This window comes from Erithacus rubecula (assembly GCF_903797595.1).
Source record: "Erithacus rubecula genome assembly, chromosome: Z".
NCBI lineage: Eukaryota > Metazoa > Chordata > Aves > Passeriformes > Muscicapidae > Erithacus > Erithacus rubecula.
The window spans coordinates 22,954,766-22,979,923 of NC_136661.1; the positions used below are offsets into that span (position 1 = coordinate 22,954,766).

The 25,158-nt window shown below is 41.6% G+C and overlaps 1 protein-coding gene across 1 annotated transcript in view; it reads left to right on the plus strand.

Moving 5' to 3' along the window:
- MTMR12 (myotubularin related protein 12) overlaps positions 1-23,946 on the plus strand; it is a 38,368-nt gene extending 14,422 nt beyond the window's left edge. Inside the window, exons 7-16 of the mRNA XM_079329872.1 lie at positions 6,331-6,454; positions 7,613-7,688; positions 10,627-10,733; positions 12,846-12,970; positions 15,510-15,588; positions 17,181-17,251; positions 18,218-18,390; positions 19,090-19,257; positions 20,084-20,245; positions 21,244-23,946. Of these exons, the coding sequence (XP_079185998.1) occupies positions 6,331-6,454; positions 7,613-7,688; positions 10,627-10,733; positions 12,846-12,970; positions 15,510-15,588; positions 17,181-17,251; positions 18,218-18,390; positions 19,090-19,257; positions 20,084-20,245; positions 21,244-21,819 (1,661 nt within the window). The 3' untranslated portion in view covers positions 21,820-23,946. The remainder of the gene's footprint in view (positions 1-6,330; positions 6,455-7,612; positions 7,689-10,626; positions 10,734-12,845; positions 12,971-15,509; positions 15,589-17,180; positions 17,252-18,217; positions 18,391-19,089; positions 19,258-20,083; positions 20,246-21,243) is intronic.
- Positions 23,947-25,158: the final 1,212 nt, after the last annotated feature.

A 25,158-nucleotide genomic window follows, 5' to 3' on the forward strand; every position in this document is an offset into this window, starting at 1 on the left:
TGAGGCAGAGATAAGGGGGTAGGAATAACAGAGGGTCTGCCTCTCCTGTGTCCCACCGTGTGGGGCTGGAGACTGGGGATCCTTCAAGCTTGCTGGAGTCCTTTATGGAAGCACAAGAGGCCTTTTTGGAAGCTGCTCTTACTTTTTTTGTTTAGAGTCATTAAAGGTTCTGGGTGTAACTCAGTCAGCTCCTTTGGCATGATACTGGGAAAAAAACTTTTAAAATGATACAATAATAGAAAAAACACTCAACTCCTAACATATTCACTCTGAATTTTTTCTATGCCAACATGCTACAGCAAATTAAAACTTTGAAATTATATACATATATGCAGTTACAGTCACAGTATTATAGATAGTTCACCCTAGAACAAGGTCTTCTTGGGGTATGCAATGGGTTTTTGTTTGGTTTTTTTTTATTTTTTTGCATTACCCACCACGTGCAACCTGGTCTTTGAGCGAAAACCACCCCATGAACGGGATTGTTTTTGCTGGAGGCAGTTTTTTTTAAGCAGTTTCTTTTATCATGCCTCTCAGGTGTACCACTGGGACCTTATTTTTATTTGGTGTTTTTAAGGGCTCTGATTGGGCAGGGCCTGCTCGGTTAGTGGAACCTCGGGTATTCACTAACCATGTGGCCTTTGGTAGATTGATCTCCCAGTTCTTGAAAGTCCCCCCACCCAGTGCCTTTAAGATGGTTTTAAGCAGACCATTGCACTGTTCGACTTTCCCAGCCGCTGGTGCATGGTAGGGAATATGGTACACCCACTCGATGCCATGTTCTTTAGCCCAGGGGTTTATAAGGCTATTTTTGAAATTAGTCCCATTGTCTGACTCAATTCTTTCAGGGGTACCATGCCTCCAGAGGACTTGTTTTTCCAGGCCCAGGATGGTGCTCCGAGCAGTGGTGTGGGGCACAGCGTAGGTCTCCAACCATCCGGTGGTGGCTTCTACCATGGTCAGCACATAGCGCTTGCCCTGGCGGGTCTGAGGCAGTGTGATATAGTCAATCTGCCAGGCCTCTCCATACTTACATTTGGACCATCGCCCCCCATACCAGAGGGGCTTCACCCGCTTGGCCTGTTTGATGGCAGCGCACGTGTCACAGTCATGAATAACCTGAGAGATGCTGTCCATGGTTAGATCCACCCCTCGGTCTCGTGTCCACTTATAGGTGGTGTCTCTGCCCTGATGGCCTGAGGCATCGTGGGCCCATCGAGCCAGGAACAGTTCCCCCTTGTGTTCCCAATCTAAGTCTATCTTTGAGACCTCTATCTGTGCAGCCTGATCTACCTGCTTGTTGTGCCTGTGTTCTTCATTAGCCAGACTCTTGGGAACATGGGCATCCACATGATGGACTTTCACGGGGAGCTTCTCTACCTGAGTGGAAATGTCTTTCCACTCATCAGCAGCCCAGATTGGTTTTCCTCTCCGTTGCCAGTCAGCCTTTTTCCACCTTTCCAGCCAACCCCACAGAGCATTGGCTACCATCCACGAATCAGTGTAAAGGTAGAGCTTTGGCCATTTCTCTCTCTCAGCAATGTCCAAGGCCAGCTGAACAGCTTTGAGTTCAGCAAGTTGACTCGATCCACCTTCTCCTTCGGTAGCTTGTGCAGCCTGTCGTGTGGGGCTCCATACGGCAGCTTTCCACTTCCGGTTCATCCCCACAATGCGGCAGGAACCGTCGGTGAAAAGGGCGTAGCGTGTTTCATCTGCTGGCAGCTGGTTGTACGGTGGAGCTTCTTCAGCCCGGGTCACTTGCTTCTGCTCCTCTTCATCAGCGAGACCAAAATCTTCACCTTCTGGCCAGTTCGTAATTATCTCCAAAATCCCAGGGCGATTTGGGTTACCAATACGGGCACGCTGCGTGATGAGGGCAATCCACTTGCTCCATGTGGCGTCGGTGGCATGATGAGTAGAGGGAACCTTTCCTTTGAACATCCACCCCAGCACTGGCAGTCGGGGTGCCAGGAGAAGTTGTGCTTCTGTGCCAATCACCTCTGAGGCAGCTTGAACTCCCTCATAGGCAGCCAAGATTTCCTTCTCTGTGGGAGTGTAATTGGCTTCAGATCCTTTGTAGCTTCTGCTCCAGAATCCCAGGGGTCGGCCTCGGGTCTCACCAGGCACCTTCTGCCAAAGGCTCCAGGACAGACCATGGTTCCCAGCTGCAGAGTAGAGCACATTCCTTACCTCTGGTCCTGTCCTGACTGGGCCAAGGGCTACTGGATGGGTGATCTCCTGTTTGATCTGGGCAAAAGCTTGCTGTTGTTCAGGGCCCCAATAGAAATCGTTCTTCTTGCGAGTGACCTGGTAGAGAGGGCTCACAATCTGACTGTACTCAGGGACGTGCATTCTTCAAAAGCCTATGGCACCTAGGAAAGCTTGTGTCTCCTTCTTGCTTGTTGGTGGAGACATTGCAGTGATCTTATTGATGACCTCAGTGGGGATCTGGCGCCGTCCATCCTGCCACTTCACTCCCAGGAACTGGATCTCTCGGGCAGGTCCTTTGACTTTGCTCTTTTTAATGGCGAAACCGGCTCCCAGCAAAATCTGGATGATCTTCTCTCCTTTCTCAAATACCTCCATTGCTGTGTTCCCCCACACAATGATGTCATCGATGTACTGCAAATGTTCTGGAGCCTCACCCCTCTCCAGTGCAGCCTGGATCAGTCCGTGGCAGATGGTGGGGCTGTGCTTCCACCCCTGGGGCAGTGGGTTCCAGGTGTACTGCACACCCCTCCAGGTGAAAGCAAACTGAGGCCTGCACTCTGCTGCCAAAGGAATGGAGAAGAATGCATTTGCAATGTCAATGGTGGCATACCACCTTGCTGCCTTGGACTCCAGCTCGTACTGGAGTTCCAGCATGTCCGGCACGGCAGCGCTCAGCGGTGGAGTCACTTCATTCAATGCCCGATAGTCCACAGTCAGTCTCCATTCTCCATCAGATTTCTGCACAGGCCAGATAGGACTGTTGAAGGGTGAGTGGTTCTTGCTGACCACCCCTTGGCTCTCTAGATCACGGATCATTTTGTGGATGGGGATCACAGCATCTCGATTTGTCCGGTACTGCCGGCGGTGCACGGTCATGGTGGCAATTGGCACCTGTTGCTCTGTCACTTTCAGGAGTCCTACTGCAGAGGGGTTTTCTGACAGTCCAGGCAAGGTGTTCAACTGCTTAATGCTCTCTGTCTCTACAGCAGCTATTCCAAAAGCCCACTTGAACCCCTTTGGGTCTTTGTAGTAGCCGTTCCTGAGGAAGTCAATGCCTAGAATGCACGGTGCCCCTGGGCCAGTTACAATTGGATGTTTCTGCCACCCCTTCCCTGTCAGGCTAATCTCAGCTTCCAGCAAAGTGAATTCCTGTGATCCCCCCGTCACCCCAACAATGGAAACAGGTACCTTCCCCACATGTTCTGATGGTATCAGGGTGCATTGTGAACCAGTATCAACTAGCACTTTGTTTCTGTGGCTTTGATGTGCCACACTATCCAATAGATCCTGTCATCCCATGCCTCTCCCTGGCTAGAGGCAGGGCCCCTCTAGCCCTGGTTATTATTTCTTTCCTGGGCATAAATAGTGGAGGTTCCTTCCAGGGGATCTGACAGAACATCCTCCTTGCTGTAATACCCTGCACCTTGCTTGTGGGAGGTTGAGGCTACCTTCATTTTAGTGCAGCTCCCTCGGTTAGCATTTCCCTCCCTGAGCTGACGCACCCGTGCTGCCAGGACAGAAGTGGGTTTCCCATCCCATTTTCCCATGTCTTCCCCATGGTCTTGGAGGAAGAACCACAGGTCAGCTCGTGGGGTGTACCCTCTCTCCCTAGCTGGGGGATGGAGCTCTAGCTTGGGGCCATGGGCCCATGACTCATACTGGTGCTACACTGATCTTCCTCACCTCCTCCCTCATCTCCTCCCTTATTTCTTCTTTTGTGTTTCTCATCCTGTCTTGGACCTCTTGGAGGTCCCTGACCACGGCAGAGACATTGGCCTGCGTTGGGCCATTCATCATACTCTCAAAATTGCTGAGTTTGGCAACAGAACACACTGTGTCTGGGTGGTTATCAGCATTAATCATTGCAATGAAGGTTTGGCCCCAGGGTTGCCAAATTCCACAACATCTGCCCTGTGCACTTGACCTTGTCAGGGTCATTGTCATGCTGTCCATCCCTCCCAAAGAGTACTTCTAATACTGCTGTCTCTCTAAGCTGCTGGATCCCTTCCCAAGGGTCTTCCAGCGCATCCTACGGTGGTGCTCCTGCATTCTCTCTCTGTGGACAAACTTCTCTCTCACACTCATTAAAAGCCGGTCCCAGAGGGAAAGGAGGCCTTGCTCCCTTACGAATATCTGGTCCACACCTGAATCCTGGGCCAAGGATCCCAAATTCCTGGCCTCATTTCCATCCAGTTGAACACCTGTTCCCGTAAGGTCCCAGACCCGGAGTAACCAAGTTGTAAAAGGCTCACGGCCCCGCCGAGCAATGTCTTTACGCAGGTTACAGAGACTATCGTATGAGAGGGACTCGGTGACAATCTCAACCTCTGGCTCCCTTGCTGGTTGTGAGGACCCTCCTTGCTGATCCCCATTATCTAAGTGCCTCGTTTTAATCTTAGATTTCCTAGTTTCCACAGGAGCAACTGCTGCTGGCTGTGGCTGCTCCTGTGATCCAGCTGGAACCTGGACAGATACAACATCTACGGGTTCCACTGCAGCACCATCTGACTCTCCCTCTTTAGGGCAGGGGGAGGGTTTCTCACCAGCTGGAGAAAAGTGCTTTTTCAACATTTGGCTGTGCTCCTTAACATTTGGATTTGCTCCTTTAACACCTTATCTATATCCTTCACTAGAGCCCCCACCCACTCTGGGTGGTTTATTTCTGCAGTGGGCTTTGGGACAGCATCCCTAGCCCCCGGGGCAGGATTAGGCTCTGGGGCAGCATCCCTAATCCCTGGGGCAGGGTCATGTTTTGGGGCAACATCCTTAGTCCTTTGGGCAGGGTCATCTTCTGAGGCAACACCTTTATTTCCTGGGGTAGGTATTAGGGTTTTTATCCAAGCCAATATTTCCTTGTTTCTGAATGCTAAGTAGAACAGGCCTATTAGCAACACCAGCCATTGTATAATAGCACTAGCAATTAAAGCAGATCTGAAATCCTTGAGAACCAGTGGGGTAGCCTCAAAAAACTGGGTGATGGGTTGGGAGAAAATTTCCCTTGCACTCGTTATCTCACTGTAAGTACCATTACTGAAATAGCCCCAGAAACACGCAGTTAGAGTACGATAGCTCCGGATCCATGCAACCGCTTCCCAGAAAAAATTAAAAACCCATGAATTCCTGACATAATCAATCCACCAAACCAATCGGATAATAGCCACAGCAACCTTGGTGAGGGGGCCCAAATTCAAAAAAGGGCTTGCAAATGGGAGGGAGATGGCTGTGGCCACATGGAACACAAACCAGATTAAACCAGACAACATATTGCCACTTAAGAGAGCTGTTATTCCTGTCTGGACTCTCCACTCAGTGCCCTCTGCCCCACGCTGGGTGCTAAAATCTGTCCTGGTTTGAAAGGACAGGTGTCTGCCAGTAAAGGCAGAAGTTTCCCTTTGAAATAGAGACTTTAATTCCACTCCCCCCAAGTATTACAATTCCTTAATTAGGATGTGTGCTTAAAACAATTGGCATCACTCCATAAATGATGTGGTGGTTATTATACAAGGTTTGAGGCTAAATCAAGCTGCTTTCGTAACTGTTTCTGAGATGGGTAAGTAGAATTATAGGGAAGATTTTCAGTTGAAAGTATTGAGACTGAATGCTGTAATTAATTTTCTGCTCTTACTGAGTGCCTGAGATGTTCCGTTGGATGCAAAACAATTAATGAGAAAAAAAATGAACCTTAAATGAAATGCAATATCTGAAATTTTCATAGAAGGGGTTTTGGTATGATTGTTAATTCTGCTTTTAAACTACAGGATTAGATACCAGTCAGCTGCATTAGTATAAAATGATATTGCTGCATAGTATCCTGCATTTTAGGCTTGATGTGAGGACAGCCCCAGCTCTATGGACGTCCTGTAACAACTAATTAGTTTTTGCAGGAGAAACTGTTCCTGAAGTTATTAGTCACAGCAGTATTTGGCAGAATATTGCTGTATTAAAGATCAGGCAGGGGCAGTGTAGTGTACAAAGGCATTTTGTCTTTGACTCAAGTCTTTCTGTACACAAGAGGTTCTGCTTGCTTACCTTAATGGCAACTAACAGGTTTACTTAGGATTGCTTTTGTGTTAAGAGTTCCTGACAGTGTGCAAAGTTACTGTTATTGATGTCTGACAGATGGGAGACACCAAACTGTGATGTTTGAGACCCTCGAGGACTGGCGTGATGAGTTGGAGCGGACCAAAGGGAATGTGAAGTACAAAGCAGTGACCACCAATGAAGGCTACAGAGTCTCTGAAAAGTAAGCTTGCCCTAGTTAATAGTGAACTTTGGACTTGGGAAAATCAGTGCTGCCTTTGATGCTGGGGACTACACAGTTTTTTAGGACTTTTTTTTAGGATTTCATTTTTAGGTTTTTGTTTTTATTTGTGGAATAGTTTGGTTTGTAATCTCAGGAGATGATCCTGCACAACCTCTGGTTCAAGAGGCTTAACTTCAGCATTAGATTCAGACTACTCAGGACCTTGGTCAAATCAAGCTTTGAGTGTATCTAGGAGTGGAAAATAGAAAATATGTATATCTAGGACCTACATTTCTGTCATGCTTGTTAGGATGACACTTTCTCGGGCCTGTACCTTTACTGTGGTAAAATTTCAAGTTACATGCACTGGAGATTTAATTGTGAGGGGGCTGGGTGGAGAAAAAGTAACTGTTTTAAATTAAATGTGCAAAATATGCTGTGGAAGTTAAGTTGCTCCTCCTTTAGGAGAGGGTTAGCTGAGTTTAGCTGGGCTTGGTCATCAGTTTAGCTGAGTAGCATTTATTGGTAAGCCCTTTAGCATCTATACAAGGCATTGTATACTCCTACTGTTGTTTTATAGTCAAATCTTGAAGGATTTCACAGAACTTGGAAACTAGCATTTCTGAGGTTTAACTATTTATTCTAGAACTCTGTCTTGGGAGACCTAAATTGAGTTTAAGTACTTACCTTTGTTGTTTCTCTGGACCTTGAACATAAATAGTGTTGGTTGATGCTGGAAATCCCTGATATATTAAGTTACATTCCTAAATTAGGACATGAACTGCTCAGGAGGTGTGGGAACAGAACTAGTCATTTAATACTGCAAGAGTATCTTTTAAAACAACAAAGCATGTGAGAACCAAGGTGGTCCAAGCAATCAGTTTTAGAGGTTACGATTAATTGCACCTTCACAAAGGAAGGGGAGTGTTGCATTGAAAATAGTTAAGACCTCAGGGTTGGGGGAAAAAAAGCCTTATTGAGCTGAAAATAAAGGGACGGCTTTGCAGACAATAGAATTATCTAGTTGAAAAGATTATTGTAGTGAGATGAAGATATAATTATGAATTAGAGCTAGAGCACTCACAATCATTAAAAGAAGCTTGGAGATTGTTCTTTGTTCAGTTTTTGAGACCAAGAAACTCTTCTTTGTTGTCTTAGGTTGCCTTTATATTTTGTTGTTCCCATGTGCATTTCTGAAGAGAATATCTTGAAGTATGAAGGCAGAGGCATTCCTGTGAGTATATGTGCATGGCTGAGGGTAAGACTTTTACTGAGATGGCATAATTTCAATTAACATTGCAGATGTTACCGCATGTTGTTTTGAGAATTTGTATTTAACAGATTACATGTGTACCTGGTTGTCTACAGAATGGAATAGATGTTTGATACATTCTGTATTTCACTGTCTACTTTCATTATGTTCACTGTGAACAGTGTAATATATAGCAAAACATATGTATAACATATACATAAGATAACAGCAAAATATATATTTACTGTTCACACTTCCCATTTACTAATATCTTATAGCCTACATGCATTACCAGCCTGTCTGCCCATCAGCCTGTTTTTCATGAGGCTGTGCTGAGTGGCATCTGGCTTGGGCAAGATGCAGGTCTTGAAATGCTGTTTGGATATTGAGGTGCAGATGGTGCATGTCAGGTGTAGCTGAACACCTCCAGCTACATGGCTTGGGTTCTGGTAAGTGCTATGGCTGTATGCAGTGTTTTATAATGTCAGGTAGCCCAACTGAAGAACTAGTTCTACCAGTCCAACAGAAAATGAAGCTAAATGTACAGGTTTGCAGCCTGTAGCAAGCTGGGTTTGGCTTCCTGCCTTGTAGTTCAAGAGACAGTAAGACAAAGAAGATGGAAACAAGGAGCAAAGTAATCTCACTTGTGAGGTCTTACCTTAGCTGCTGTGTGTCCATTAAATTTGCCAAGGGAAACCATGTTCATTTTGTACTTGTACATTAATTGGTCCATGGAGGAGATAGACCTGTACTGTCCTGACTAAAGGTCAAAGTAGTTTGGTTCACTTTTTCTCAGAGTCAGAGACCTATTACACTGGCTCTTACCTAGAAACAGAAGTGTGTGGGATTTTTTTATTCCATTTTGCATTCATAGAACTGTTTGGAACTTTAAACATTATCTAGTCTAGTCCCCCTCTGGAATGAACTGAAGCATCTTCTCCTAGATTAGGTTGTGCAGAGCCCTGTCCAACCTGGCCTTAAATGTTTCTGGGGCATCTACCACCTTTGTGGGCATCCTGTTCCATCCAGTGTTCCAGCACCCTCCTTGTAAAGACTTTCTTCCATATATGTAGTTCTAAATCTACCCTCTTTTAGTTTCAAACCATTACTCCTTGTCCTATCACAGCAAGACCTATTAAAAAGTCTTTTCCCATCTTTCCTATAAGCCCCTTTAAGTAATGAAATGCCACAAAAAAATCTCCTCAAAGCTTTCTCCAGGCTAAGCAAGCCCTACTCTTCAGTGCATCCTCACAGGAGAGGTGCCTGTGACCATCTTGTGTCTCTCCCCTGTGCTCTCTCCAGCTGGTCCCTGTCCCTCCTGTGCAGGCACCCCAGCTCTGGTGCAGTGCTCCAGGTGGTCTCAGCAGAGCAGAGCAGAGGGGCAGAATCCCCTCCCTGCCCTGCTGCCCACGGGGCTCTGGATGCAGCCCAGGACACGTTTGGCTCTCTGGGCTGTCAGTGCCATGGCTGGGGCATGTCCAGCCTCTCACCCACAGCATCCCCAAGTGCTTCAGGGCAGGGCTGCTCCATCTGTTCATGCCCAGCCTGTGCTGATACTGGAGTTGATCTGACCCAGGGGCAGCACCAGCACTTGATCCTGTTATACCTCATGAGATTCCCATGGGCCCATTCCTCCAGCTTTTCCAGGTCCCTCTGGATGGCATCCTGTCCTTCAGGTGTGTCAAACCACCTCAGCTTGGTGTCATCTGCAAACTTGCCAAGGGTGCACTTGCTATCACTGACTGTGTCATAGATGAAGGTATGAAATATTCCTGGTCCTAGTACAGACCCCTGAGGGACACCACTCAGCACTGATCTCCATCTGGACATTGAGACATTGACCACTGCTCTCTGGATATGACCATTCCACCAATTCCTCATCACCGAACAGTTCATGTATCAAATCTATATCTCCTCAATTTTGAGAGAAGAATGTTGTAGGTAATCATGTTGAAGGCCTTATAGATATCCACATAGATAGATAACATCTGTAGCTGTCCACTCTTCAGAGGCCTTGTAGAACTCTTCTAATTGTTTCCAAACTCTTTCTGTGAAGCTAGTGTCAAGATAGCTGGACCACATTGAATTGGTTTGAGAAAACAGTGAAAGGAGAGTATAGTAATTTTTTCCACTCTTGATGTTTGTGAAGTTTCTGCATCCTTCTGAGGTGTACCTCTTGGTTGCTGTAAATTGGTGGCAGAACTTCAACTTCCTAGTTTCATTTGTGTAATATTCCTGATGAAAATGCTTCTTATTCCCTGTTTCAATGCAAGTTTACAGATCATCTTGAGAGCTTCAAGGAATAAGTATGAATGAGGAAACTGTGTAAAGGGAAGAAACAAACTTGAAGGACTGATTTGCCACAACAAATGACCTTGCTATCTGATTCAGCTGTGGAGTGTTTAATACTTTATTTCATATGCCTAGATTACTCTTTATGCATAGTTCTTATGGAAGAACATCAGTGCATCTATTGTGAGTTATCTGAAGGCGGAGCTATTAGGAAAACCTACAATCTGCATGGAGAAACTGATGCATACTATATATATATATAAGCTACTTACATATTCTGTCTTGCTGTGGCATACAATCTTGACATAATTTGGCCATAGAATTCTTGATCAGTTTTTTTTTTTTTAGCTCTGAGGGATGTTGAGAAAGTAATGTTTTGGCATAATCTGACGTTTTATTTTTCCCCTGTGTCTGTGTAAAGCTTAATTTAAAACTTGCAAGTGGTAACATAGTGTACTCAGACATGTAATTTTGGTGCAGCTGTAGGAGTTTCCTTGTATTGATGGTCTTGTTAAATACACTAAAAATTCAATGAAGCAAAAGCACAGAGAAATTTTGAAATCACTTGAGCAAATACCTTGTATAGGACAATTTACTAATTTGTCTCACCTGGTAAATCTTTCTGCAGATTTGGTGTTGGTCTTGCCATAATGGTGCTGCTCTTCTCAAAATGTCTGCATTTCCCAAAGAACAGGATGACAGCACTTCACAAATGCAAAAAGCCTTCTTGGATGGGTCAGTAATAGCTATTCTGTCCACAACACTTTGCTTGGTATGGACCTTGCTTCTCTTTTTCCATATATGCCATGTCTTTTAAGCTTTCACACATCAGGAAACAAGCTCTATATCTGAAAGTAGTTTGCTGTAGTGGAATGTGTTTAGGCTCTTGACCCAGTGGCATTGGTCAGTTGTGCAGGGTAGGATCTTCACTGAGGGCCTTTTCTGTGGAAGTACATGCAGATGTATATCTGAGAAATCTGTACAAACTGTCGTGTGTTACTTAGGTAAAGCAGCAGCAAAGCCTGTAGGGTTTAATGGCTTAATTGTTTTGTAAGTAGGAGAAATGTAGACTCCATCTCTAAAAGTGCATTTGAGTTTTTAAGACTCTGCCACCTTTGTGTTCTTAAAAAACTTGAGACAAGGTGATCTAAAATGTCTGAGGCAGCCTAAGCAATTTCCTACTGCAGCTTTCAGATGTGAAGGCAGACAGGAGATTTTTCGGATAGGGTAGTGAGCTGAATTAGTTCAGCAGTTTTGAAAAGTTTAACTTAAGGGAAGGAGCACAGCTGTCTGACTTGGCAATGACTTTCTGCCCTTTAATTTTAGCTTTTTTTTTTTTTTTAACCTGTTGTTTGTCCTGGCCAGAACTTCTCTCTCAGATCAGACTCATGTACAATCTGTGCATTGAGCATTGGCTCCTTGCTCCTCATTGATGGAGACCTGTTAATCATATGAAACTAACAGAAAACAGCTTGATTGAGCTCTTAAAGCTGCTTTTGTTTATAAAATTAATCATACTTGCATAGGAAAGAATTGTGGCCCTTCCTTCAAGTTCTCTAATATTTATACCCTGAAATGAGAAAGATTAAATGACTTAGACCTGTCTTTAATGTTATTTTGTGATGTGAAAGTAAATAAAACTATTAATAAGCTGTGACAAGGTATCCTCTGATGTTTTGATCCCTTCTCTGTGGCCACTTGAACTTGGGGCAGTATTGCTGGTTTTCTTTGCTGTGCAGTGCTGGTGTTTAATCACTGGAGTCTGAAATGTATCTACAGATTGGCCATCAGGGTGTGTTAAAGTGCCATTAGAGTAATAGTCTGATCTCAGGCACAGAGCAGATGTTGACAATTAGTAGTTTATATTTTTAAAAACCCTGTTCAGAGCCAGATCTTCTAGCCTAAGTTCTTTATTGCTTCATTTGGAAGAAGTATTGTATTTGGCCAGCAATTTCTGTCCCTCCTTTCTCTGATCTGACACATCTTCCAGTAGGTCTGGTAACCCTTGTTTCTGATGTGGACCCCTGCAGTTCTCACCTAAAGCAGGTTTTGTGCTGCAGCCTGCAGGAATCAAAGTATTCTGTCCTGCCTGGAAAAGTGTCCACAAGGCCTCACTTCTAAAACATGAGCTAGAGCAACTTTTCTCAGGTTTTGATAATGAGGAGGCCAGTATGGCAGCAGATGTAGTCACTACTACATTGACATTCATCTGAGTTCTGGAACCTGAATGAGAGGGAATGCTCTGGGTCCAAGCCAAAGCATCATCTGGCCTGGTATTTTTTCCTCTCCTTCAAGGGAAAAAAAAAAAAAAAAGTAGGTATATAGGGAAGTGCAAGATACATTGTCTTGTTTGAATCCAAGTAACTGCCTTTCCTCATGTGTTTCATTAGAAGACCTGGCTGCTAGGTATCAGAATCTGCTTGGCAAAAGTCAAAATAAATTGTAAGTTTCTGTTGTGAGGTGTGGGTGTTTCTATCGCTTCTTTCAGGATACAGCTCTAGCAGCCTCCTAGTAAAATGATTTTGGTGTGTTTAGTGAACAAAATACTAAAGAAACAGTAGTAAAAATCAAGTAGTACTTGTAATATTCATAACTGCACAAATAGGCACAAGTATAATTTTATTGCTGTCATGGTTAAAAGCATCCAATCTTGTTATAAGCATTTAGGCAAGTTTCCAGACAGTACTTAAAAATGTATGGAGGTCACTAGCTTTCCAGAGTGTCTATCTTCTGGTATTACAGCTCTTTGACAAATCATGCCTTTTAACTTTGTCTTCAATGATAATAGTTGATGCATTATTTGACTTGTGAAGCAGAAGGCTTTAATCTCTTGATTGTTTGATTTAGAATCTATAAGACAATAAGCAAACCTCCCTATGAGCTCGTGAGGATGGATGACTTGTCAAGCAGCCTTCCATCTCTGCAAGATATCCAGACTGCATACACAAGATTTAAACAGCTGTTTTTGATAGGTAAGTCAGACTTTAAAGTAAAGCATAACAATGATATTCTGTATCTCCTGAGTGCAGTAATTTTCTTGATTGGTGTCTTGATTTTGAGGGTTGTTAAAAGCAGATTTTAAAATATGTAACTGAAGACTGTGCTTATGTCTGGGATATGAGTGAAGGTTTGTAGTTCTTTGACTTAAGTACCTTTTGCTAAGCTGTCACAGTATCTGAAAATTACTTTTGAGGGCATGGAGTCTCAAGTGTTGAAATACACTAGCTGGAATGAAGTTTGCAGGGAAGGTTTTTCTTCTGTGGTCAGCCTTTTAGCCTTTGTGCTCTGTTTGTAGTAGACACTAAATGCTAATTAATTTTTGCTCTAGGTTTTGTTACACACTAGTCACATCTCAAAACATATGAAGCTGCTTAAATTCTGTCCTTCAGAAAGCAATAAAATGGAAGCCATGTGAAAGTATGTCTAGGCTTCAGACTTCTTTCTTCTGAGACTTTCCAACTATTTTACTGTAATGAAACACTTCGACCTCACCTCCTGACATGTAAAAAGCTCCACTCCACTTTTAATATGAGGCATTTGAGTTTAGCACTGAGGATTTTGTCTCAAATACACTGTCAAATCCACACTGAATCTTCAGAGCTAACAATAATTACCTTTTTTTGTGATTTCTGGTAACTCACCCCTGTAGGAAAAAGGCCAAAGCTTGCATTTAAGTCATTTAACCTGTCTCAGGAAGTACTGTGTATTTTGATGATGTAATTGCATCATTGTTTTTTATTCATGCAAAAGGGAACATGTTAAAACTGCAATCTGGTAAGTGTTGTTTTTGCAGTTTTTAAAATAAGTTTTATTAGTAGACTGTACCTCACTGAGTATAGCACTAGTCACTTGTAGTCTGAGAGAAACATTCAGGTAACCTTTTGCATAAGTACTAAGATCTTACAAAAATTTACAACCTTATTACCATCTTTTAAAGTTTGATCACATTAGCCATTACTTTTGTTCTGTATGTGTTAATATGGTGTAGGCAGCTTGTCCTGGCCATGGCACTGACAGCCCAGAGAGCCAAACGTGTCCTGGGCTGCATCCAGAGCCCCGTGGGCAGCAGGGCAGGGAGGGGATTCTGCCCCTCTGCTCTGCTCTGCTGAGACCACCTGGAGCACTGCACCAGAGCTGGGGTCCCTGCACAGGAGGGACAGGGACCTGCTGGAGAGAGCACAGAGGAGAGACATGAAGATTATTAGAGGGTTGGAGCATCTCTACTGAGTGGAAAGGCTGAGAGAACAAGGATTGTTCAGCCTGGAGAAGAGAAGGCTCCAGGGAGACCTTCTGGAATCTCCCAGTGCCTAAAGGGGCTACAAGAGAACTGGAGAGGAGCTTTAGAGGAGGGTATGAAATTATAGGACAAGGGAAAATTGGCAGGTTTAGATCAGGTATTATGGAAATTAGATCAGGTATTATTTACTGTGAGGGTGGTGGGATTTGGGGAAAACTGTGTCTAATGGAACAGAGCTTTGAGGATGCATTTTCCACTTTTGTGGAGACCTAGTTTCTGGGGGCAGGATGAAAGAAATTGGGAGAGGAGTTTAAACTGTGTAATGAACAGGATGAGGTGCAGAGACATGGAGGCAGTACAGCTACAGGAATAAAACATGTATCTGCCTGTGCTTTAGAGGTGTAGGTGAAAGATGCAGTGGAGACAGAAGTGTGTGTAAATCTGCCAGAATTGAACGCTGGAAGTGCTTAGAGACTCTGGGAGGTGTTGCACAGAAACATAAACTGAAGCTCTTGTGGAAGGGCTGGAGGAGGAGGGAAGTGTGAGTATCTGTTTTCTCACTAGTGGAACTGTTGTAGGCCTTGTGCTTCAAGGTTTGTCTCATGCAGGAAACGTAATCTATTCTGTTTTTAACTGACTATATCAGCTTGAGAAAGCTTTCCAGTATTTGTTGGCTGGCCTTGTTAGAAATAAAAGCAATGGACACTTAGGCAGCATTTGAAAAAACTATGGAAGTTGTAGTGAAATTCATAGGAGTTTAATGACTCTGTGGTATTGAACCACTGTATTTTAATGCCTTTTTTTTTTTTTGTTGCAGAAAAAACTGTTTAAAATGTTTTTTCAGGTAGTGTTACATTCCATACATTTTTATAACCTACTTCTAAAATCCATTGATGTTTCTGGCTCTCATGGTAATAATATTCAAAATCCAGCCTCTTTAGGTTAAGCTTTATGTAGATCATCACATCTGATTAAACCATTTTTATGCCTTTTCCATTTTGTCAACAGATTTATTTACCTGATTTGATTGCTATGAACCTTCAACATACTTTTTCTAAAAGGCTATGGTGCTACAAAATTCTGCTGATGTTTGTAGGAGTGCTTCTTTATTTAGTTGTAAGGTGTATCACTTTAACAATGATTGAGATTTGCTGACTCCATAACATTGGTTGTTTTGTACCTGTTCATAACTGAAGGGTATTTCAGTGGGTGGCTGTTAATTATCACTGTGTACGTGTGAACAAACCAATTTTTCGTTTCTCTTTTTTTTGCAGATAACAGTACAGACTTCTGGGCAACTGATGTGAAATGGTTTTCGTTACTGGAAAGCACAAACTGGCTAGAAATAATCAGGTTTGCTGTATCTTCAGTTTTCTGTGTTTCAAATTGTTGGTAATTTCATTTGTACTGGGTTTTCTAGCTAGTTTCTTGAAACTGAATCACATTCTTTACTGCCTGTAGGAAAAAAATTAGGACAGGCTTATGATCCCATTTATATATCTTACTTCTGCAACTTGAGACAGTTTTAAACAGTTTTAAAAGTGTTTTTAACAGTGCAGACTTGTGTTAAGCTGTCCACTTGAAAGGATATGAGAAGTATCAGGTCATTCCAACCACAGTTCTTCCAGAGAGCCAGTAAAAAATAGAGATCCAGTAGTTTCTATCATGCACTGTCACCTTCTTTCCAAACTCAAGAATCCTGTTTGTTTCTTGCATGAAAATATTCTGTGTTTGACTGGCCTTGCCATTCTTCTCTGTACTCTTTACTTGTAATGTCCTTTAGGATGGGATGAAGTTCAGTGTTCAAGATGTTAGCCCACCAATTATAAAAGGACATTTCTTCTCAGTTTTGTCCCCCTGCTGTGCTGATTTTTCCTTAAGTTCTCTTTTCTTCTTTCAGCAGTCCACAGTGAGTAAGTGTTGGAATGGTGTTGGCTAACTTAAGGCTTGTTGTAGTGGAATGTTGAGGAGTTTTGTTTTCAGTGTTACTTTGTGCTAGCTCTTTTGTCTGTCAGTTTATTCTGTGATCAGCTAATTACCATGGGGTGCTTCTGCAGTCAGCTCCAGTCCCTTCTGGTCTTAATAACAACCAATAAATATTGATAGCTATTAACTCATTAATCCAGAATTTAAATGTGGGTGCTTATTGAAAGGTTCTAGTGAAGACCATGTATGTTGAGAAACTCTTTGATGTAACTGTGATCGCAAGTAGTTTAAAGTAAAAGCCAGGCTGGGTTCCTATCCTTAGGCTGTTTTGAGACTGGTCATTTCCATCATTTCCATACTTGGATCCAGTTGGTTCCCGGATCAGGCTGTTCTTGGCTCTTGCAGTTAGTAGGAATGCCTTGTCACATGTTCTAGATGATAGAACAAAGAGCAATCTGACAACTCCACACTTAAAAAATGAACTATTGGCTTCTATTCTTGACCTAAGACATTGCAAGAATCCTAATTTGTGTGCAGGGCTTTGCTAAAAGTTATTAACTTTATGAAGATCTAGAAACGAACAGTGTTACAGTTTTATGTGATCTGTAATTCCACTCAGTTTTCCTTGTGTAATAATGTTCTCTGTCTGAGTGTTTACAAGAGCTGATTGCTCATCCTTCCCTCTGCCTCTTAAAACCAGTTTTGAAAGAAATGTAGTGTATAGTACATTAAACATAAATGTGTGACTCTTTCCAGGATAAAGGTCTGGTTCTTAGCAATTGCAATACTGCAGTGTGTGGTGGCTGCTGTTGATCCAGAATAAAATATCATAGCAACTGAAAATGCATGGTTGATGGCCAAATGAAATGTTCTTGAGGCTAAGCATTTCTTCATTTACACAAACTGAGCATGGGTTTTGTGCTTTAAAGAACTAGACATGTTTCAAGTATGGCATTCTAACCCTGTCTAGGGGAAACTAATATAAGAAACTTCACTCAACTTTTCCTATACCGAAACAGGAGAGTCTTGAAGAAAGCAATAGAAGTTGCTGAGTGTCTGGAAATACAGCATACAAATGTTCTCCTCATAGGTAAGAATTTAATGAAATAGTCTTATACATTGATTTGTTTAAATTCATTGAAGTAGCTTAAGTTGTAAGTTTATAATTATGGTAGAGACTTGCTGAAATTTATACAGCACTCGAGTAAGACACCTAAATCTCTCACACTCCTGGAAATGCTTCCTGTAGTTAAAGAAAATATGGTAAGCACAGTTCCAGGATATGAATGAAAAAGCTGCTGATAAATTGGCAGGAGAGTCTTGCATAAAGAAAAGGTAACATTCCTGTTTCCCAGTTTATTTTATTTAAGGTTTCCTAAACCCTTTGCTATACTCTAATAGGCAGGGAAACCATATCTACACAAATGACTTTATGAAAACCTTTATATTTTTTACATACATGCTGGATATTCTGCAGGCTCTTTATTAAAAATGCATGGAAGAATATGCTTACTGTAAACACGTTGAGCAGTTTATTTTCCTAGAGTGAGTAATCACATGTAAAACCAAATCTAAAGTTAACCATTAAATGACTCTTGGATTGGTTATTTAGTTGGGTTTTTCATACATGTTGCCATTTGAGAAACCTAGCACAGGAAAGAGGTGTTTTCTGGAGGCACCTTCTGGAAAGGTAAGGAATGTTGCATGAGGAGGCAATTTCACACCTTGGAGGAAGAGAATAGGAAAGATAAGGACAAATAACTGGGTTGAGTGGCAGTGTGTTCTTGTGGGAGACTGAAGGGGATAGGCAAGTTACAGTAGTAAAGGTTGGGCCTTGCAGGTGTTATTGTCAAAGTATTTTCTTTCCTAGGATAAGTGTGTAAGTAACCTTACATTTGGAATCATAGGTTAACTTCTCCTGTACTTGCAAAAATGTCTGTGCTGCTCTCATCCTGAAATATGATTTCATTTATGAGAACATGGCAATGCTTTTCTTTATTACACCAAGTTGGAGGAACGGCTCAGTATGTTATGTGGTTTCTGTTCTCCTTTGTAGAAGAGACTGCCACTGATCTGTGCTGTGTAATCTCAAGTCTGGTTCAAGTGATGATGGATTCATACAGCAGAACAAAGTCAGGGTTTCAGAGCCTTATTCAGAAGGAGTGGGTGATTGGAGGACATTGCTTTTTGGATCGCTGTAACCACTTACACAAAAGTGAGAAAGAGGAGGTATGATTTCCTAAATTGCTTTATTTACTTACTATTTGTAAGTGACTCAGCATGAGGAAGGATTTAGCTGTTAGTCCAGAAGTTCTAGTTACTCTGAAGATCTCTTGTGTTCTGTTTTATGCATTGATGTTTGTATATCAGTGTTGCTGTTTTTGCTATTTAGATGTCAGCTATGGCTTTATTGTTGAAGAGAACAAATGTAAAATTTCCCAGTATTGGAGTTTTTTGAAAGTCATGTGTCTTATACCTTTGAAAATTGTGTTAAATGGTAGTAGCATCCATAGAAATAACTCAAGTTTTTTAATTGTCTATTCCTGTCACACCTGGAGATCAACTTTATACTGTCTTGCTTTGGAACTAGATCAGATTGCTATTTGAATGGAAGCAATAGGTGTAAACTGACTAATTCTGATCAAGAATTGCTATAAACTAGTTTTGCATTACCACCTTTGAAAGGCTGCATAGTGGTAACTTTCAGCTTCAGAGTAGAAAGTGCTCATCTCTTCTGTCAGTAATTGGCCAAGGGTAGCTCAGATAATACTTCAGATCTCAGACAAATATATATGCAGCAGTTCTGTAGTTAATCAGGCTTCTTGACTTAAGACTTGTATTTGGAGACACTACATACTATAAAATAAATAGTTTTCATGGTGAAACAACAACTTTTTTTTAAACTGATGAAAAATTTTCTTTACTTAGGCTCCTGTTTTTCTGCTCCTACTAAATTGTGTTTGGCAGCTGGTACAACAGTATCCTCCAGCATTTGAGTTCACAGAAACTTATTTAACTGTCTTGTCAGACAGCCTCTATGTGCCTATTTTTAGCACTTTCTTCTTCAACTCCCAACATCAAAGAGACACTAATAAGGTAAGGGTTTGGTATTTTATGGATGCAGTGTGTTGGAGAATGAGTTTGACCAACAAACAAGGAACAGTCAAAAAAAAGCTAATTTCCAACAGCACCTTTTTCATTACTCATTGAAGTGCCTTGAAGGGTGAACAAGTGCAATTTTGGCTATAAGGAGTAAAGTTCATGGCTTAGGAGTTCATAATGACAGAAGGAATACATTAACTGTATTATGTAGCTTATGTAGCTGTAGTGTCATGTTTAATGCCCTTCAGTGAATCTGGAGCTCCTTAACCTACAAGGAATATCCAGCTGTCTGGTAGAATAAGTTATCTATGAAATTTCTTGTATAGTATATTATGTTGTGTGCCAAAATCAACATCTCCTGAATGTTGATTTATGTTTGGGTCATGTTCTTCTCTAGCCTAAGGTGCTGGGAGCAATGGGAGTATCCTCTGCAAGGCTGCACAGGGACCAAAGGAGAAAGTGAAGATTACTGTCTTTCACACAAATAAACTGTTGAACACAAAATCTAGGCCAGTAGCACTGCATGACTGCAGTTATAGCTTTTGGTGTTTGGAATACCAACAGGCTCTCTGTATTTAAGAACCCAAGTGTCTATCTCTTGCTGAAGTTTCCAAACTGTTTTTTCTGAGAATATTTAACTTTATTTTCATCTGTGAAAGTCTGATTACACTGTTCTTGTTCAGTTGTTGAATACATAGAAAGCACAAGCGCTATTGCAACTCTGTGGCTGTTTTTCTGAAAAGCCAGTTTCTTAACTTCACCTTGACTTGGTCAGAATTCCCTTCTAGCAGTATTAAATGTGACCTGTTTGTTTTGGCAGAGTGGGGAAAGCCTCAAGACACAAAGTGGTCCTTTCAGATTCCTTACTGTGTGGGACTGGTCTGTGCAGTTTGACCCCAAGGCTCAGGCTTTTCTGAACAACCCTCTTTATGCAGAGAAACCAAAACCAGATAGAAGTCAACGGAAGACTGCACGGTTCAAAGTAAGATATGTACTGCTAAATGTTTTTGGGGTTTTTTTTATTCTAGAAATATTTTGCACATCTCTTATTTCAAATGTACTCACAGTGAAAGTATTGGTGCAGACTTTTTTAAATGGACAGAATACATGTATAGCTCATACCCACCTGGATATTAAGAACCCAGTTTGCATCCACCTCAGTTGTAAATAACTCTTTTATAGTTCATAGTCATCAAGTTAGGGATTCTTTTTCTCCATACTTGTATGCAAGTCTGTTGGTAAGTCACAAGATTTAATATTCAGGTGAGTTGCAACGATGTGTTTGAAGGGAGTTCATTTAATTGAGTACATGGAGTACCTGACTCAATTCCATAAGTTTGTGATTGCCTCCCTAATTTTGTCTGAGTGTAACTTGTGTGTGTGTGCACTTGAAGTAGGAGGGGGACCAACAACAGTAAAAAAACTGTCTGGAGTATGGAGGATTATGAAAGGACCACCTCATTACTGGCACGTAGCACTAACTCAGGGGAAAATTTTTGGAGTTGCCTCTTTCTATTGCAATTCATTAGTTAAATTCTGTCCTGTATAAAGCATTCTCATGTGAGACACTGCCAGTATGATCTAGACTATTAATCTGAGATGCAATGAGGGACCACTGGATAAAAACCTGTAAATAAAGTGCTCTCTGATTTCTAGCTAGCTTAAACTAAACATGGACATTTGCAATACTTGAATGTAAACAAAGGGTTTGACTTTTTCAAAGAAAATTGCTTTATGAATGTTACTTTTGGTTAGTGCAGAGAGGGATGCTGGCAATACTCAGTATGCTCAGTGAAGTATTTGATGTATTGAAATGTAACAATTTAAACACAGACACTGCTTTTCTATATAGTTTAAGTGACTATTGCTTGCAAGAAGTTTCTGAATACAACTTCGTTTTTCTTCCTCTTAAAGCTGCTTTCTGAAGTCCCATTCCATTAATATGTAACTGAGTGTTTTCCTTTCTTTTTCCTCTTAAAGCATCAAAGGCAACTTTCTTTGCCACTGACACAGGCAAAGCCTTCCACGAAGAGAGGATTTTTCAGGGAGGAAACAGATCATTTAATTAAAAACATTCTGGGTAAAAGAATTGGCAAGTTCATAAATTCTTCAGATGAGCCCCCTAACAGCTTAAGGGAGTTTTATGATAGCTGGCACAGCAAACCTGTCGACTACCACGGTCTTCTGCTGCCGCGCATCGACGGCCCCGAGATCAAAGTCTGGGCACAGCGTTACCTGCGCTGGATTCCTGAGGCCCAGCTGCATGGGGGTGGAACAATAGCTACAGCTGCCAAGATTTTGGACTTGATGGAGGAAGTGCAAAGCCTGCAGGTGAAAATGGATGAAGAACGCAGTCAGGCTGTTTCTGGAGACGTACATTCTGTTCCCATGCTGAGAAATTCCGCCCGTTTGTCGTCCTTGTTTCCATTTGCTTTACTGCAGAGACAGTCTGTCAAACCAGCTTTACCCACTAGCACCTGGAAAGACTTAGAAGATGAAGATGACTTGGTCAAGAGGGATGACGAATTCGTTGATCTAAGTGGGGATATGTTATAAGGTTATAGGTTACAGTACGGATTGTTTGTGGCTAAGCACTGAGTTTTAAATGTTGTGCTGTATCTTCATATAAGGAACTTGAGCATCTGCGACCTGTTTATGGGTTTGTGAGGTTAAAAATCCCTGATTGGAAAAAACTACTTGCTGTAATTAATTGAGCGTGTTTTGAACTTCCATTTTGCTCTAACAATATTTATTGCAGAAACATATTTTTAGCATAGATGTAATAAAAATGGGAGTCTTGGCTGGAGTAACCATAAGGCCACTCTGTTAATTTAAAGAAAAACAGCAAAGAATACTTTCTGCTCTAGAGGTGGAATGTTAAATGCATATGGCAACAAACATCCTTTCTTAACAGAACCTCTCTTTCCCCTTATGCTAAGAGTACTAGGGTGGAGTACTGTGATTTGCATTTTCCCCTGACATGTAAACAGTGAAAGATGCACTCACAAATCACTCATTGGCAGTTGAGGAATACTATGGTGTCACCAGGGGTTTTCTGTCTGCTGTTGGATAAACAGAAGTCATGTGCTTGCCCCTTCCCCTTTGTCAGTGTTGGTCTGTGTGGTGTCACAGTCACAGGTTGGCTGCTCTGAGCCTGTGCATGCACTTATCTCAGATGCAAGAGCTTAATGACACATTTCAAGTCTTAATGTATGGCTGCTGTGCTACATGCCCTTGCTGCCTTGAATATTAAGTTTGTTCTTAATTTTGAGGAATGAGATTTCAATATGCCATGAGTATTTTTTCTCATTTTGAGTGAGACTTTAACTTTCCCCCATTGATGCCAGTTGCCTTTAAGGCTTTCTGTAGCTTGCACTGAGACTCTCCACATAGCAGGGAAGACTTTTTTCCTGTAGTCCTGCAGCAAAGCAGGATTTGCAGTCTGTTACCACTTGTCATGAGTTGGTGGTACAGCTTATGAATGTGCTGTTTATAGAACACTTGTGTCCTGTTGCTGGATGTTACAACAGTACCTCAGTGAAAAAAGCCATAAAGAAATGCCTGTTGACTTGGATCTACTGTGTGTATGTTTATACAAATTTTTACTGCAAATAATTATCCTTTGTAAAGCTGAATATTATTGGACTGTCAGATCTGTTTTGACCCCTTAAATTCTGTAATACCCAAGAACAGATTCAAGTCCTAAAATCAGTTACACTGAGAGGTTACACATTGAATATTTTTTCTGTTCTCACAACAATTTAGAAATCCATGCTGGAAAACTTAGCTGGTGGATAAACTGTTGCTTAAATTTGATCAGCTCAGTGAAACTGGGGATATTAAACTTTTGTTACTGACTTATCACTTCATACTGAGTTGTATTAATGTATAGCAACAGTTCATCAGTGACCCTCTAAAAATAAATTCTCATAACTGGGAAAGGGGAGAGCTTGATGCAGCTATGCCAAACTGAAGCTTCCCAGCTCGTAATTGCCTTAAAGTCTTAGTACAAGGACAATACTTGAGTTTGTAGTGTTTTATTTAAAAATACACTAGTACTTAATGCTTCTTCTGTGATGTGTATGACCTTTACAGCTAGCACTTGTTAGAATGGGCTGTACAGCACATTTCCTTCAGGCTGAGTTGTAATTCATGTGACTCATGTATGCAATAATATTTGCATGTTGAATGAGCAGTGTATTATTACAGTAAAGAACTACTTGTCATTCTAAGGTCATTTGGGTTCAAGGGTGGGGTTTTTTTAAACGCTGCCATTTAAAAAAAGATATTAAAATGATTTTTCTATACTTTTGATCAAACTGTTGTAATATTTCAGTCATGGAGATTACATATTTGTATTAAAGAACAGATGTTGGACATCTTGTTTGTACATAAGTTATCAGAAATATATATAGAAGAGAAGCATATATCTGGAATTGAACATGGGAACACTTCTAATGTAGAGTAAGTACCAGTGTTGTTGGTTTTCTGCACTGAAGGATTGGAAATATACTTCATATTTTTGCTCCAGGCTTCTGTTTATACCTCCAAGTTCTAACACTGAATGCAAGCTAGCAGTTTTACAAGTCTTTATCTTCTTTTTTTCCTTCTTTTTGTTAAATACTTTTACTTCTCTATAATGGGCTATTTGAAGAGTGTCAATAAAATATACTTTGAACTATTCATCCTAAAATAAGAATGTGTGTTTAAGGTCCATTTTGCAAGTGATGCACTAAAACAGAACAGACTAGACAATCTGCAGTGGCATGGTTATATCCTGATTTTTACATTGTGTTACGGGGAAGCTGCAGTTTTGATCTGCCTGTACTTCTGGAGAGATGCCACCAATGCAGGAGAGAGTTCAGTGCAGTGAAGCAGGATGGCTGTGGGAAGTTAAAGGTGATCTAGAAATTGTCTGCTGAGTGTCTGTATTGGGGGTGTTACTAAAGGGTGCTTATTTCTGTTTTAGCAATGTATTTCCCCCCAGTCCAGGGCGAAATTTGTTCTTGCATTGTTACACTAAGCAACTTCTTGCAGTAGCCACAGGGGGGTGTTTCTCAAACCAGAGGAGTGTTTGAGATGGCCTGAGGTGGCCACAGTAAGCTGTGGAGTACAGATTTTAAAATTCCACCATTTTCAAGACACTACAGATTGCTATCCCTGGTCAAAAGCAGCACTAGTGCAAATCATACATTAAAAACACACGAATGTTACAAGAGTGTGCCAGCCTTGTTCTTGAAGCCCCACACAGCAATAGCTGTGTTGTAGCAGAGGTGTGCCTCTGCCTCACCCACACCTACTAAAGACCAGCAATTGTACTTTGACCACTTGGCTTTGATTTAAGACTGTATTCACTATTGAAAGGGTTCAGCTATTGATGTGCAGCATAAAGAAATGCAAACATGTACTTCATTAAGGTGCTTGCAGTCAGCTTGCCCTCCTGGCCTTTTGCTCCAGCTAAAGCTTTTTCCATTTGTGCTTGAAGCACAGAAGCATAACTTCTTCCAGAGGTCGGTGAATACTTTCTGCTGATGACTTCTTACAATGGATTAATTTTGTCACAGCAGAGGTCACCTTCATTCTAAACTACCTGGAGAGCTTATGCAGTATTTATGGCTGGGTGCTTCTTTACAAAGAGCTAGGTTTTGCATAAAACTCTTTAAAAATCGTGTGAAGGATTTAATTTTCTGAGACAGGAAAGAGATTTCAGTAGTGAACTTAGCTGAGTCTGAAAAGAGCATTTGTGTACAGAACTATACATTCTCTTCCAGGGTGAATTGGGGACATATGGGGAGTCAAAGGGGCAAAACCCTTCTTAGAGTTCTGCATCCTTTTTCTTGGTTTGTAATAAAGTCAACATGACAAATGCTTTTTGCCAGCATTTGTAGGATGGCA